Genomic DNA, 16,853 nt, shown 5'->3' on the forward strand with positions numbered 1-16,853 from the left:
GTCACTATTTCTGCCTCTCTATCTCTCTCAAATAAATAAAATATTTTTAAAAAATTAAAAAAAATAATAATACTTTGCCTTTCACTGGCTTTCTGTGAAACTAAATTTTGATGGGGAAAATACTTAAACATTACCAAAACCCAATGCCTTTTAACAAATTCTTTTACAAATAATGAATTCTCAATAAGTCCAAAATTTAATGTACAGGCATTAAATGTGAATCAGTTTTAACAATGGAGTTCATCCAAAAATAGTAAAAACATTATGACATATTCCAAAATACTCTTATGATAACGATATCTCTTTAAAATATCTAAAATCATTAGCCGAATGATCTAACACTTCTGTAATCTCAAGTAGTATTTAAGTTCAAAAACATCTAGCTCATTGCTTTTCAGCCTTTTGGCTAAGATCAAGTGCAGAAACATCTAGCTCAGTGTTTTCCAAAGCGAATCACCTGGAATGCTAGTTTAACATAGGCAGGCTTTCTGAGTTTGGGGCCCTAAAATTAGCATTTTTTAAAAAGTTTCTCCACGTGTCTTTTTATGCATAACAGAGCTTTGGAAGTGATTACTCTCAAGAGCACAATATAAATTCTTCTAAGTTTTTCTTATCAACCATTCCTGCCTCTCAGAATAAGTTATTCCACCTTTTAGATTCTCTAAAGCCTTATGTTTTATTACTATTATTAATATTACTAATATTTTTAGCACTTACCATGTTGAATCACAATTATCTGTTAAGAATACAGTCCCCTCACTAGACTGTCAACTTTTCATAGGAAAGAATATACTTTTTTTCTTTTTATATCTCTAGCCTAAAAATGCAGATCTGATACAGTAAGAGTTCAATGAATTTGGTTAAATGAATAAATAAATATATGGAACATCACAGTTCTATAAAAAATGTGTCACTTTCCCTTTTTGCCCAGAATGGAAAAATCAATCTTTCCAATAATCAGTTAAAATTTGGAGGGGGGCGGGGATAGAATTTTTTAAAATTCTGGGAATACCTTTAAATTCTTGGCTTTCCTAAGTAAACATTTCAGTCTCAAATGTTAATGCTTAAAAATAGAATTTTTATATGCGATTTTTCAGAAAAATAGAAAAATTGGAGATGACTAACAGAATTTTCTACTATGCAACTATGGAATATTTCTAGGCTGTTACTTAGCAGAAACTACTGACAAACCAGAGCCTTAAGAATATAGACATCTATCTTTATTGTCATATTCTAAGAGTAATCAGAATCAGCTAACTTATCCAGGAAATGATATTGCTTAGAAAGACATATCTTTGTATTAAAGTAAACTGTGTATATCTTGTTTAAATTCATAGTATAACACAAATTAAAAGTTTAAAAAAACAAAAAAGAATAATACACAAACTAATAATTATTCTAGAAAAAATACAGCTTAAAATTGAATAATATAGCTTAAAATGAAAACCAGAATTTAACATGCATACCTAAAGGTATCCAGAGTAATAAAAGAAAATCAAAGCAGCACATCCCAGGTATAAATTTGGTTAAGAATCCTTTTGTGGGGACGCCTGGGTGGCTCAGTTGGTTGGATGACTGCCTTCGGCTCAGGTCATGATCCTGGAGTCCCGGGATCAAGTCCCGAATTGGACTCCCAGCTCCATGGGGAGTCTGCTTCTCTCTCTGACCTACTCCTCGTTCATGTGCTCTCTCACTGTCTCTCTCTCTCAAGTAAATAAATAAAATCTTTAGAAAAAAAAAAAAAAGAATCCTTTTGGGGGCACCTGGCTGGCTCAGTGGATTAAGCCTCTGCCTTCGTCTTGGGTCATGGTCTCAGGGTCCTGGGATTGAGCCCCACATCCGGGGTTCTGCTCAGCAGGGATTCTCTGCTTCCCCCATTCCCACCTCCTCCTCTCTGCCTACTTGTAATCTCTCTCTCTCTGTCAAATAAGAAATAAAATTAAAAAAAAAAAAAAAAAGAATCCTTTTGGCATCTTTTAAACGTAACTTTTGGTTTCTAGGGAAGATCCTTTAAGTCACGAATCTACTCCCTGACCCTATCTTCTCTATCCCTCAGTGCCAGCTCAAATGTCACATCTTCTTGTGAAGCCTGACCCAAATTCCCAGGGCAAATGAATGATTCTCTTCTCTATGCATACCTAATCTTTTGGGCATGCGGCCACTATTTTCATACTACATTGTTGTAAGTTACTTACCTATCTAGATTACTCACAAAATCATAAGCTCCTTAAGGGCAGCAACTGTGTCTTATATTCTTTGTAGCTCCATTATCTGGAACACTGGCAAGCACCTGGCAGGTATTATCAGTAGAGGTGACCCTTGAACAGCACACATGTGAACTGTGCAGGTCTACTTAAGATTTAGATTTGTTTCAATAAATACAGAACTGCAAATATATTTTCTCTTTCTTATGAATTTCTTAATAACTTTTTTTTTCCTCTAGCTTACTTTTTTTAAGGATTTTATTTGAGACTAAGAGCACGTGTGGCCAAAAGAGAGAGGAAGCACAAGTCAGGGGAGGAAATGAGGGACAGGGAGGAGTAGAGAGAGAGGGAGAAGCAAACTCCCCCTGAGCAGGGAGCCTGATGCGGAGCTCAATCCTAGGACCTAGGATCATGACCTGAGCTGAAGACAGATGGTTAACCGACTGAGCCACCCAGGGACCCCTCTAACTTAGTTTTTTGTAAGAATACACTATATAACATAAACATAACATTTTGTAAGAATACACATATAACATAAAAATACACATTAATCGATAGTTTGTGTTCTTGGTAGGTCTTCTGGTCAACAGACCACTATTACGGACAGAACAATGCTATTAATAGTTACGTTTTGGAAGGGGAAATGAAAAGTTATACACAGATTTTCAACTGTGGGGAGGTCCATGCCTCTGACACCTACACTGTTCAAAAGTCAATTATATGCTGCAGAAATGAATGATCAACATAGTAATCAAAAGCTGTTGGCCTGAGGTCCTTAAGTAAAGCAGCAGTGGTAATGGACAGAAAAAGAAAGATTACAAAGCACTTTTTTTTTTTTTTTTGGAGAATTTCTGCTTCTGCTCAAGAAGGATTAGTTGCTACTATGCCTTTCATAAACAACTAGAAACCAGACCAAAATATGACACACTCTTTTCAGATATTATATCACAGGCAGTGTAGGGCTTTGATCCCTGACAGAAGGAAAACAAGCAAGTCCTATCATTTCCCCAGATTATTAGTGAAAAACAGTCTCCAAGATGCAGACTGGGTCGGGATATAACCATAAAGGGCCCAGTGGACTCAGTGCATTGAAGAGAGAGAATGTGGAGTTTAGAGAGGCTAAGGGATCAGAGTTTACAAAACAGAAACTGAGAAAGGAGAGCGCTCAATAAAAGAGCTCTCCGGGTAACTGCACAAGGCACCCTCGAGTCTCTGGCTGCACACTAAACTGTAGGAGGTATCCCCAAGGCTAGAGAAAGAACTACTGGAAAGCAGTAGGCCAAACCATTTCTGAAATTCACACAGGGCTAAGAGTCCAAATTTCCAACTGCCAGAGTGGAGGGACTTCAAATACATGGGCAACAGGTAAAGCACTCAGAAGGCTACTGCCTTAGTAGAAAAGCTAGCTAACCTTGACTAAGACTGTTCTGGATAAGCCACAACAAAAACATAAAGGCAAATTCAGAAAGAGTCAAATTGATTACAGGTAACTTTATGTCTAATAAAGTCCAATATACTTTAAAGGAACAAAGCAAAATCTAATACCCAGAAACACAAAATATAAAATGCTTGGCATACAATAAAAAAATTTCTAGGTATGCAAAGAAGTAGGAAAATATGACCTGTAATACAGAGAAACTTCCATTCAATAAAAACCAGATGCAGAAATGATGGACCATCAGTCAAGAGTTAAATATATTATAAATATTAAAATATTATATTAATATTATAATATTATAGTCAAGAGTTAAAATATTATAAATAGACCCTTTATGTTCAAAAAGTAGAGAACATAAGCATAATATGCAAAGCAATGAAGACTTTTTTTAAAAGGAGGGGAGGTACATCTAAAGCTGAAAAAATACAATTATCTGTAATTAAAATTCATTGGATAGAATTCAGAACAGTATTTCAGATGTGACAGAAAAAAAAGGCCACTAAACCTGGAAACACATCAATAAAATTACCCAAAGTAAGGACATAAAAATAAATGAATAAATAAATAAAAATTAAAAGGTGCATCAGTGATCAGTGACCTGTGAGAAAACATCAAGTAGTTTAACATAGAAAATAGAGTCCTGGGGCGCCTGGGTGGCTCAGTGGGTTAAAGCCTCTGTCTTCAGCCCCAGGGTGCTGGGATCAAGCCCCAAAACGGGATCTCTGCTCAGCAGAAAGCCTGCTTCCTCCTCTCTGTCTGCCTGCCTCTCTGCCTGCCAGTGATCTCTGTCTGTCAAATAAATAAATAAAATCTTCAAAAAAAAAAAAGAAAATGGAGTCCCACAAAAACAAGGGGTGGGGGCAGAAAAATACTGGAAGAAATAGTAGCCAAAATATTTGATAAAGATTATAAACCTACAGATCAAAGAACATTTAGAACACATCAATGTGAACTTAGCATTTTCAATATATACAGATAAACAAATACAGACAAGTATAAATATGTGTATTATGTATATACACACACATATATATTTCCTTGCAAAATCCACCGAGAAGGCCTAAGAGTGATTCTGAAATACCACTCTCCACTAAAAGAACCAGGGCTCCTGGTGAAATGCCTGATTCTACGGCTGGAGCCAAAGAAGAATAAAAAAAATTTGGAATATTAATTTGCACCTAGGAAGTAAAAACCTGTTCAAAGAATAATGAGAATATGTCAAAAGGACATAGTAAGCTACAACCAACAATATTCCAGGGATGCCTGGGTGGTTCAGTTGGTGAAGCAGCTGCCTTGGGCTCAGGTCATGATCCCAGTGACCTGGGATGGAGTCCCACATCGGGCTCCTTGCTCAGCAGGGAGCCTGCTTCTCCCTCTGCCTCTGCCTGCCTGTGCTCGCTTTCTCGATCTCCCTCTCTCCTACAAATAAATAATAAAATCTTAAAAAAAAAAAATTCCAACTGGCTAAATTTGGAGCATTTTTTTTCAAGATTTTATTTTTTCAAGTAATCTTTATAACCAATGTGGGGCTCGAACCCACAACACCAGGACCAAGAGTTGCACACTCCACCAACTGAGCTAGCCAGGAACCCCTAAACTTGGAGCATTTGGAGATTAAAAATAAATAAGATTACAATTCATCGAATAAAACAAGAATTTACCATTCCACATGGACTTAAATAAATACATGAATAAATAAATGGAAAGGCAAGAAAGCGCTTTCTGGTGGCAGCATGTAGAAGGAAGGATAAAGGTAGAAAAATCACTATTTGGCAACTGTATCTGTGTAATTAATTCAAACAAGAAACAGCAATGGATATTATAACCAGTGAAGGAGAAAGTGTGTTGAGAAAAGAGATTTCAGAGTCCCACAATTACTCCTCAAAAACTTACCAAAAGGGGCGCCGGGGTGGCTCAGTGGGTTAATCCTCTGCTTTCGGCTCAGGTCATGATCTCAGAGTCCTGGAATTAAGCCCCACATCGGGTCTCTGCTCAGCAGGGAGCCTGCTTCCCCCTCTCTCTGCCTGCCTCTCTGCCTACTTGTGATCTCTGTGTCAAATAAATAAATAAAATCTTAAAAAAATTAAATTAAAAAAAAAACTTACCAAAAAAGAGGCAAAAATTTGATAATGAAACTGGGCAAAGATTTATTCTTCATATAAAGAAAAACAGAAAGGATTTATTTCCAGGTGATCTGTACTGCAAGAAATGCTACAAGAAGGTCTTTGGACTAAAAAATAAGTGACATCAAAGAGAAACCTGAATCTACAGAAAGGAATTAAGAATTCCAGAAATGGTAAATATGTGGGGAGACATAGCATTCTATATATGGTTTTTTCTTCTCTTAATTTCTTTAAAAGATGTGTGATCGTTTAAAATAAATATATATTGTTGGGACGCCTGGGTGGCTCAGTTGGTTAAGCAGCTGCCTTGGGCTCAGGTCATGATCTCAGCATCCTGGGATCGAGTCCCACATTGGGCTCCTTGCTCCGCAGGGAGCCTGCTTCTCCCTCTGCCTCTGCCTGCCATTCTGTCTGCCTGTGCTCACTCTCTCTCCCTCTCTGACAAATAAATAAAATCTTTTTAATTAAATAAATAAATAAATAAAATATATATTGTTAAGTATATAATTATTTAACATGATACAATAATATATGTTTTGTATATAGTAAACATACTTTATATATATATAAATTATACATTTATATATAAGTAATATCTATAAACAGCACATGGGATTCCTAGCATATGGAGAGGCACTAATATGACAACTATAGCACCAAGTAGTGGGATAAATGAAATCACACCATTGAAAGGTTCTTATGTTTTATAAGAAGTGGTACAATATCATCTCCATGTAAACTATGATGTTACAGATGTGTATAATGGGGTGCCTGGCTCACTCAGTTGGTGGAGTGTGTGACTCTTGATCTCAGGGTTGTGAGTTCAAGCCCCACACTGGGTGCAGAGATACCTCAAAAATAAAATCCTTAAAAAAAAAGATGTATATTATAATCCTTAGAGCAACCACTAAAAAATAAATAAATAAATAAATAAATAATGCAAAAGAATGCAATTGAGAAAGATAACAGAGGAGCCACCTGGGTGGGTCAGTGACTGGTTAAGTGTCTGCCTTTGGCTCAGGTCATAATCCCAGGGTCCTGGGATTGAGTCCCACATAGGGTTCCTTGCTCAGCAGGGAGCCTACTTCTCCCTCTGCCTGCCACTCCCCCTGCTTGTTCTCTCTTACTCTCTGACAAATAAATTTTTAAAAACATTGTATTTTTTAAAGCTAACAGAGTAGTTAAAATGGAATACTAAAAAAATTCAGTTGATTCAAAAAAGTCAGGAAAGGGGAGGAACCAAAAGCAGACCACACAAATAGAAAATGAAGAACAGGGGTGCCTGGGTGGCTCAGTCAATTAGGCGTCTGCCTTCAGCTCAGGTCTTGATCCCAGGGTCCTGACAACATGCCCTGTGGCAGGCTCCCTGCTCAGCAAGGGTATGCTTCTCCCTCTCCCTCTGTGCCCTCTCTCTCAAGTAAATAAATAAAATCTTAAGAAAGAAAGAAGAAAATGAAGAACAAATGGTAGACCTGAATCCAACTAGATGAATTTACACCCCCATTAAAAGACAGTCTGCAGGCAACCCCCTTGAGTCCCCTTCCTCCTTGGGAGCTTTGTACTATCATTCAATAAACCTGGGTCTGCTGTCCCCCCACCCACCAAAGGCAGACTGCATGCACAGGTACAGAAGTAAGGCTCAACTATGTAAACCGTCTATAAGAGATGCACTTTACTTCTATTTTTTAACTAATTTATTTGCCAGAGAGAGAAAGTGCACCAGCAAGGGGAGCGGCAGGCAGAGGGAGAAGTAGGCTCCCCGTTGAGCAAGGAGCCCGATGCTAGACTCGATCCCAGAACCCTGAGATCATGACCTGAGCCTAAGGCAGAGACTTAACCAAATGAGCCACTCAGGCATCCCAAGACCCAAGAGATGCACTTTAAAGACACAAACAGATAAAAATAGGAAAAGATATATACTATGCACACAATAAGTGTGAGAAAACTGGAGTGGCTGTATTAACATAAAACAGATTTCAAGACAGAAGATAATCCCATAGATAGAAGGGTAAATTCATAATAACAAAAGGGCCAATATAATAAACATCAATGTATGCAAGCTTAATAAGAAACTTCCAAAAGACTGGGAGAATAAAAGGCATAGACAAACACAACAATCACAGCTGGAGCTTTTAACACCTTTCTATAGTGGTAGAACTCATTAAATACAATTAATCACACCTTAATGTAAAATACTACACCCAACAACTGCACAACACATTCTTTTCAAGTGTACATGAATGTGTCTCAGTCACCTAATAAAATAAGATCCTATAAATGCTTGGTGAATGAAAGGAACCAAAATATACATAGGTAGAAGCTGGGGCATGCTGAATTTAAAATAACACTTGGTTGTACCGAGCAGTCTATAGTTGGAGAAACGGACAAGAAGCTGAAGCGCTGAAGCTGTGCCTGGGTGGCTCAGTTGGTTAAGCGGTTGACCCTTGATTTTGGCTCAGGGCATGATCTCAGGGTCTTAGGCTCTGCACTTACCACAGCCTGCTTATCCCTCTCTTTCTGCCCCTCCCCCCACTCATGTTCTTTCTCAAATAAATATTTTTTTTAAAAAGTGAAGCTGATGTTGTAGACTTAGAATCATCTAGATGTCTATATTTCAAAATAAAGCTTAGAACCTCAGTTCTTCAAATGAATACTAGGCAATGCTATGCAAAGAACAGAGGCTAGTAAGTGAGTCCAAAAAACCAGAACATAATGTTAGGGGTGGATGATAAAGCTATAGGTTTAATAAGTGGAACAGAAACTTAAATATGGAAAAGAAGAAATGAATGTAGACTGAGAAAAACTTTAAGCATGAAGAAAGACCACTTCAAAATAACCCTCCAAAACAAATGTTAACGAAACAATATATGTGAGAGCCAGACCACAGATCCTCAAGATTGGAAAAGGTAGAAAGGACATGGTGACAGTGTGTAGTGGTCACATGGTCTGTAAACCTGGCAACAGAAATAAGAAGCAAAAGTATTGTAGCAGGAGGAGTAATGGAGTCAAAAGAAGGTATTTTCGTGTTTTCCTTTTAAAAGATGGGTGCCTGGATGGCTCGGTCTCGGTTGAGCCTCTGACTCTTGATTTTGGCTCAGGTCATGATCTCAGGGTCATGAGAGGGAGCTCCGCATCAGGGCTCCAGGGTGGAGTCAAAGTCGTCATGAGATCATTTCTCTCCCTCTGCCTCTGCCCCTCCCTCTGCTCAAGCACTCCCTCACTCTCTCAATATGATCTAAAAAAAAAAAAAAAAAAAAAGATGGGAAGATCTATGTATAGGTACAAGAGGAAAGAGGCTCCCTAAGCTAGATGCTAAAGACATGGAAAGTACTGACAAATGGAGAAAAAAGTGAAATGGAAAGACAGTAAATTTCAGAGAGGCACAGACATACCTGCTCTGAGATTTGATGGAAAGAAACAAGAATGGAGGCACGCACAGATGCACTGGAAAAAAGTGAGGCTGCTCTTGCAAAAAGGCTCTGCCTTCTCAATTGGTTTAAAGGGATCATTCTGCCTAGTACTTTCAGCTCTTCTGAGTAAGGCCAACACTCTGCTGGTTAACAGCCATGTTTAAAAGGTTAACTGAAGAGGCTACTACATACAAATAATCTACAAGGTAATCGGGAATACAGCATCAATTTTTCAAATATGGTATTCCGGGAGGGGGGAAAGAGACTCTCAGGATCAACCCTAGCTTAGGGGTCACCTTTACACCATTCAGAGAAGACCAAGTTCTAAAATCCACTCTCTCTCCTTTGGCATTCCATTTCCAAAACAGAGATAAGGTCTGACAGCTAGCAAAGACGTGTGTCTCATGAACACTAAGACTCTCCACCTTTATTTTATTTGTCCAGCTAAGAGATAAGTGGGTGAGAAAGATGTATATAAACTGATCACTTGAAATGTAGCTCCCTTGTGTTCTCCTTACTACTCTTTTCCATTGATTCATTCCTTCCCAGTTCCAGCCCCATGCACTAATTCTCAATGCTCCATGTGATTTGAGATCCTTCACTGTGTTCCATGAGATTCTGCTCCACCAAGAAAAGCCCCAGACTATTTTTTTCACTGTCAAAATCTATTTCACATACATCATGTTCTTAACAACCAGACACAGAACTCCCAACAAAACTGCTTAGCATCAGTATCTACACTATCTATGTCTGACTTTCTTTGTGGGTAACAGGACAGTTTCTTCCTTGTGCAGCTCAATCTTAGGTTATGTCCAAAGTTAGTTACAAAATTGGTAAGTCAGTTGTAGAGAAGGTCATATACTCACACGTGTACATGTACATATATTCATCATTACAAGTGAATAGCAAAATTATGTAACTTTTATACATAAAATATCAATTTTACATTTCTCTTGTGAATAGTTCATTTCTATAGATTGACAAAGCCATGTGATTCATTAAAAAAATGTAAGTGGTTGAATTTTAAGTAAGAGATTTATAGGGCTTGTTTAACCCTGGAATCTAATTATCATCAAATCCACATTTTGCTTTTGTGTTCTGTTGTGGTCATTTATTATTCTTTGTAATTTAAAAATTTTTCATTTTCTAGTAAATGCTTTACACTTCAAAATAAATTGCTAATTCAGAGACTGCTATGAAAAAAATTCTTTTGGCTTAAATAGAAAGAGGAACAGATATTTGGCACCAGTATAGAGCATAACTTATATGTTGGTATATTAATCCAAAAGGGTGAAGACCAAGGAAAGAATCTGCTTGCTCATTAAAAATACAAACATTACCTCAGTCATACGAATAGCCCCTAAACCCACCCAGCTACTGCCTCTGCAGATCACCCACCAACATTTGCACTACATCACATGACATTATGGAACAATAGTGAACTCTGTGGAATACTTGAATATATTGTTTTGAAAGAATAAGCTGTCATTAACTTGAATAAAAAGCTTTCTGAAATCAGACCTGGGGGGTACAGCCCTCACTGTGTGGCCTTTTTACTACTTTGAGAAATAGCCTCATCCTGAAAGCAGGAAAGGGTGAAAAAAAGAGATTAGAGTATAAAGGCAACAGTGATGAGTGGCCCCTCCAGTGGCCCAGCAGGCGGACAGCAGGGCTCTAAAATACCAGGCAGAACAATGTCAAAGCAGGAGGCTCTGTCACAAATGCTGCACCTAAAAATCTAAACAACCCCACACCCACCACCCTATTTTCTTTTACAGCTTAGTGATCTTTATAACTGGCTTCCCTAGAATTAGAAACAGTCTTAATTCTAGGTACAAAACAGTGCAAAACTAGATGTCCTGATGCCATCCTGAGATGAGCTATCCCTTCTAGCCAGGTGACCTGAGGTAATGCATTCATGCTTTCTGGGCCTCAATGTTTTAATCTATAAAATGGGAAGAATAATAACATCACGCAGAGGTAGAGGAGGGAGGAGAGGGGCCAACCCCTACTATTATCATAATTATACTTATTATTTTCACCAAACTGTCCCATCTGTCTGTCTTTTCTAATCACAAAGAGGGTTCCTCTTCACCAGTGAAACACCAGCACTCACTTAAATGCTTGCTGGCTTTTTCTGTTCCCTGTGGTCTGGCCCCTGCCACGTGCTGCCAATTCTCTTTCATGCCACCCTCAGAAAGAAATTTCTCCATTAGCCAAATCCTAAATGGCCTCTTCACTGAAACCTGCCCTTCAGGTGCCGTCCTCTCTCTCACACACCTATTCTCAATGTTCTCAACTACCAACGTTCAAGAGGGGGAAAACAAAGCCAGGACACAGAGCCAATGGGGAGCCAAGTCCCAATTTAAATCCAGGTGTCAATGCCACCAAGTCCAACTGCATTGCATTAACTATACTGTGATAATTATTTACAGTGAGGGTTCCTCGTAATGATTTTAAATCTGAGGTTAGTTTCCCTGAACACCAAGCCTTCTAGATGCTTCCTCTACTAGTCAATTCATTACCATAAAATAAGAATTGTATTTCCAATGCTTAGAAAAGAAACACTATCCAAAGAAATTATTAAATATATCTCAAAATGCCAGAAGGTTTTTGGGTTTTGCTTGTTTTTAGCATTTCCCTAAAGTGAGGACAAATATTGGTCCCATAAAGGTCTCACCCAGGACTAGAAGACTTTGTGGGGACACAGTTAACAGGGAGAAGAGGCATGAGTCTGGGTGCTTGTGGGCAGTCCTATGTGCATGTCTGGAAGGCCTAGAGTACAGAATACAAGCGTCCACCTCTAAGTTTCTACAAGTAAATTAAATCTGATTGTCTTTTAATCTGATTGTACAAAGACACATGGAGATGGAAATTTCATTAATGCTGGCTTTTCTGGAGAATCACATTATCCCTCAAAATAATGAAAACTATTAAGATGGGGAACAGGATGTAATGTGTTGTTTCAGATAAGAACCAAAGAGTTTCCCAAAGTCTAACACTGAGACCTGTGGGAAAACACTGAAAGCTTGTATTTCCTCACCTGTAAAGCAGATGAAATGCTGGGAAGAATGAGATGCTATATGGCATCTATAAAGCACTGTTTTTATTTTTGTTTTTTTTAGGTATAGTGCAAAATAGTGTAGCAAGTATTTCTCATCAGTTCAAGTTCAACCTATCTGCCAATAATCTGATCTGACACAAATCATTCAAACACATTTTAACAATGTAAGGATTACAAGGGGCTGGCATGTGTTTGTGTGTGTGTCTGTGTATGGAGGGGTTATCTTCTAATACATATAGTTATATAAATTTAAGAAGTTTATATTGTGCCAGGTTAAGTAAACCAGGGCCTTCTATTCATTTATATTTCCTAATCTTTTGGAGGAAAAGAGAGACAGAAAGAGGAATGGATTCTTACAGTAGAAAGCCCATTTAGTTAATAGAAAATCATTGCCATTACTTGATGGATATGAAAATCACATAAAATAAATTAATATAAAATTAAAATATATAATGAAATTATCAGGTGAATAATAAAATTCATATTAAAAGGTAACTCTGGGTGGCAAAAATGGTTGAGCATTCGACTCTTGATTTTGGCTCAGGTCATGATCTCAGGATTAAGCCCCGCATCCAACTCCTCACTCCTCTGGAAGTCTGCTTGTCTCTCTCTCCCTCTACCCACCACCCCCAACCCTGCCCCACACGGCTCATGCATGCTCACTCACACTATCTCAATAAACAAATCTTTTTAAAATGCAAATAAAAAAAGGTAACTCTGGGACGCCTGGGTGGCTCAGTTGGTTAAGCAGCTGCCTTCGGCTCAGGTCATGATCCCGGCGTCCTGGGATCGAGTCCCACATCGGGCTCCTTGCTCGGCAGGGAGCGTGCCTCTCCCTCTGTCTCTGCCTGCCATTCTGTCTGCCTGTGCTTGCTCTCTCTCCCTCTCTCTCTGACAAATAAATAAATAAAATCTTTAAAAAAAAAAAAAAGTAACTCTACCTCAGTATACACTAACCAATATATGCTAATCCTCTGATATACACCCTCTCCTCTCATACAAAATGGTTGTCAGGATTAATTGTATCAAGGATAATAGAGGTTTTATCCATGGATCTAAAGTAGTCAAGCCATAGTCCAGACCACAAATAAGACGAAAATCTTTTCATAGAAATATAACAGGTAAAGGCTAGCTCCAACATCATTCATTCATTCATTTACTCAGTCCCTACTGTATACCAGGCTCTATTACAAGTCCTAGGATTCAACAGTGAACAAAACACAGAAAGTTCTTACCATCATAAAGCTCACATTCTAAAAGGGAAACACAAACACTACACAAACAAGTAAGCTACACAGCAGACCAATGATGATTATTAGAGAAAAACAGCCAAAGGCGTTTCAAATCTAAATAGGGCAGCCAAGGAAGGCTTCACCAAAAAGATGCCATTTAAGTAAAGACCTAAAGGAGATGAGGAAGGCACACGGCCATCTGGGGAGAGTAGTGTGGCTATGTGAATCTTTCCAGCAGGTCCAGGTAAGACAAAACCCAAGTTCTTACCTTTCAAAAGCGGCTGGAAGGTTGGAATCTCTTGCAACTTGATGACATCGGGATCATTGCTGACATTCCGTGAGGGCTGGGAGCCTGGAGCTACAACCACAATATCGTCCATCTTGGCTCTATGCTTTGCTGGAGAAGGGGTCACTAAAAGTAAAGTTACACTGCTCAGGAGTTGCATGTTAGTTATCCCCCTCTGTCTCGCCAAAGCTTTTTTTTAGTATAGTCATTAAAAAGAATATTTTTACACACACAAAAAATGCTAACTGTAGTTAACCTGCAGTGGGGGCTGGAAAGGGCAGATGAATCATAGGGGAACCTCTATTTTCTACTAAAAAAAAAACCTCTCAAACATTACAGGAACCTACATGTATGAAATTGCTTTTATCATTAAAATTATCTTATTTTTCAGCACCCAAAAATATAGGTATGTTGTGTTTTTATAATTTTTATTTCTTCGATCCTACTGACATTGTCCCTATTTTATGAGAAAATGAGGGTACAAAATTAGGCTGTGACCCGCCCAAAGTCAAGAGTACTAGAGAAAGAGGAAAGGAATTGGAAGTCTATGGGTTATTGGTATACGTGGCCTATGCCTGTGAAACTGCAAGCTGTCTAGCTGCCTTATCACAGCAAGCCAGGTATATTTAATAGATACTATCTATGGGGAAAAAAAAATCCTGGTTCTCAACTCTGCATGATGGGTCTATTCCTGAGGCGCCAGCCCCCTCACCCTTACAGTTACAGGCATTAGTCCAAGAAGGGCAGAAATAAATAGGAAGTTCATTCTATGCCGAGGCCAAATTCAGAAATTTGTGGGACTGCTAGACAGACAGGTCAATTTCAGGTCCTTTGAGAGAAAATAAAGCATTGTAGGGAACGGATTCAAACCACCAACAACTTCCTAGACCAAAATATCCTCCTCTTCTCAAATATCTTCCTGGTTAGGGTAAGAATAAACCTTTAAAGCAGTTCACCCTCTAGAAGGTAGTATTCGAAAGCTCATCATAGTCTTGTCTCAAAGGCTGATGCTGGGATGTCACAGAACTGGCCCAACACCTGGAGACCAGAGTCTCCTGAGGCTTGGCATTCACTCTTGTAGAATCTCTGCTACTTTTACTGTTCTTCAAGAAGTACCTCTTAACCTCTTTTGATTATTTCCCTAACATGTCACAAATCCCAAGCCAGAAATCTTTTCTGCTACAAATTGAGTGATTTCTTCTTCCCCAAATCCCAACGGAAAACAGACTTCACTGGGTTCTAGCTAACCTCTATCACCTTGCCTATAAAATGGGACAGTAAGGATTAAATGTAGATGCACGTAAACTACTCAGCACAGGGGAATCAGCAAATTCTAATCTATGCCACTGGTTAGTAGGCTACAGTACTAGAATTCATGCTGGTGATCAGTAGGCGAGCAAGCATATTAAAAAGATGCCATACTTCTTCCCTTCAAATATGATTCTGGACATAGAGGCAAAGGATTAACAATTATTACTGTATTTTCTGTACCAGATAAAATATTCTGGGCCTTCCAAGGAAATAGAAGGATGTAGCAAAGCTAGTAGATGCTGCTCGCCATTAAAAGCTGTCCCAATCTAACCCCCAAAATGAGGGCCTGAACTAGTCTTGAAGGACACATTTCAGTGTGGAATAACCCTAGATCTGTCAGTTTCTAGAGTTCTGAATTACAGATCCTACCATGCAGAAAACAGTTCTATGTATTTAAAGACAGTTGTGGATCCTAAGATTATGGAGCACCTCTCATTCTCCATCTGTAAAAAGGGGTTTAAAATTTCATAATATATACAAATACTGAATCATCAGATCGTACACCTGAAAGTAATAGGTTATAATGAGGGTCCAGATTAATTCAATTTGGATTAGCAACCCCAGTGTATCCAGAGCAGTTCCAGCTGTCCTACGGTTGTGGCTAACAAAAAAAAAAAAAAAAAAGAAAAGAAAGCATATGATCCTCAATTAAGCATCAGCTGTTTTATTCATTGAGTGCTTACCATATTCCTACCACAATAATCCCTCCATTCCTATCTGAAACGCTGGGAGAAATCTTAGAAATTCGTACGGGGGGAAAAAAACAAAGCTGGCTGACTCCTATAACATTAATATTAGAAAGGTAGGTGAGACACCTTCCCAAGCAAAATGCAGTTTCTGGAGATGTTTGCACCCAAGGGTTCAAAGCGATTCTACACCTGTCACACATCCCTTCTGAAAAGGAACCTCTAAGACCCGCTTGAAGAAGGATCATGGGGGTCCTGTCCTTGATCCATGCACGGTACGAGCCAAATCTCACGGTGTCGCCAAAAATTAATTAGGCTGTCCTGTAAAGAGGAGGCGGAGCTGGGAGAAACAGCTGCTTTGAAAATAAGTAACAGGCATCGGCGCACACGCTGGTTTAGGCACTCACTCCCATCAGGGGAAATGACGGCTAGGACAGACGATGACTTTTTTCTCTTTTTTCAAGAAAAAGGCATGCTGAGGGCTCTCTGTGCGTTCCTGTCCGCGGCCCCAGTCCCCATTAGGCTGGAAGGCAGCCCCCTCCGCAAGCAGACAGGGCCGGCAGGAGGAGGGTGGAAGTTAGGACACCGACCTGAGGAGTTCAGATCGTTGGGTCGGCTCTCGACCTCGGAGCTCTGCTCACTGCCCATGGTGCCGGCAGCGGTGGCAGCGGAGGAACGGCGGGCCAGGCGGTCACCGCTCCGGCGGCGGGACGACCGGGCAGGGGCCGGGGACAGGGGACAGGGATGCTACACCGAGTGTGGGCACCGCTGCAGGGCCGACCTGTGGAGACCGCGCGCCCGGCCCACGCAAGTGCGCGGGCGGCGGGAGAGAGGAGGCCCTATTTGGGGAACAGACACGCAAGGAAGCGCAGCTCGGTGGCACGAAGCTGGCCGGCTTTCTTCGGGGAACCCTAAAGGGAGGAGGTGGAGAACGCCCAGCTTCAGCCCCGCGAGCGGCCGGCGGGCGGCGCCGCTTTCACTCACTCGCTCGTGCGCCGTAAGCTCGCTTCTTCCGGGACGCGGATTGGCGGCGCCGGCTACGCGCGGCCGTCAGTTCCGGGTTGGAGAGCCCGCCACGCCCCGGCCCGAGGGAGGGCGG

At 39.9% G+C, this 16,853-nt stretch overlaps 1 protein-coding gene across 2 annotated transcripts in view; it reads right to left on the bottom strand.

Annotated features, from left to right (window-relative positions):
* BORCS5 (BLOC-1 related complex subunit 5) overlaps positions 1-16,838 on the bottom strand; it is a 96,154-nt gene extending 79,316 nt beyond the window's left edge. The window contains exons 1-2 of one of the 2 annotated variants that reach the window (XM_013057912.2): positions 16,739-16,838; positions 13,740-13,883 (exon numbers count right to left, since the gene is read on the bottom strand). In XM_013057912.2, coding sequence (XP_012913366.1) covers positions 13,740-13,883; position 16,739 — 145 coding nt within the window. In that variant the 5' untranslated portion in view covers positions 16,740-16,838. The other variant, XM_004755830.3, reaches the window with a different exon arrangement.
* Between the last annotated feature and the right edge of the window lie 15 nt (positions 16,839-16,853).

This window comes from Mustela putorius, unplaced genomic scaffold, assembly GCF_011764305.1.
Source record: "Mustela putorius furo isolate JIRA1106 unplaced genomic scaffold, ASM1176430v1.1 tig00537227_pilon_pilon_pilon, whole genome shotgun sequence".
NCBI lineage: Eukaryota > Metazoa > Chordata > Mammalia > Carnivora > Mustelidae > Mustela > Mustela putorius.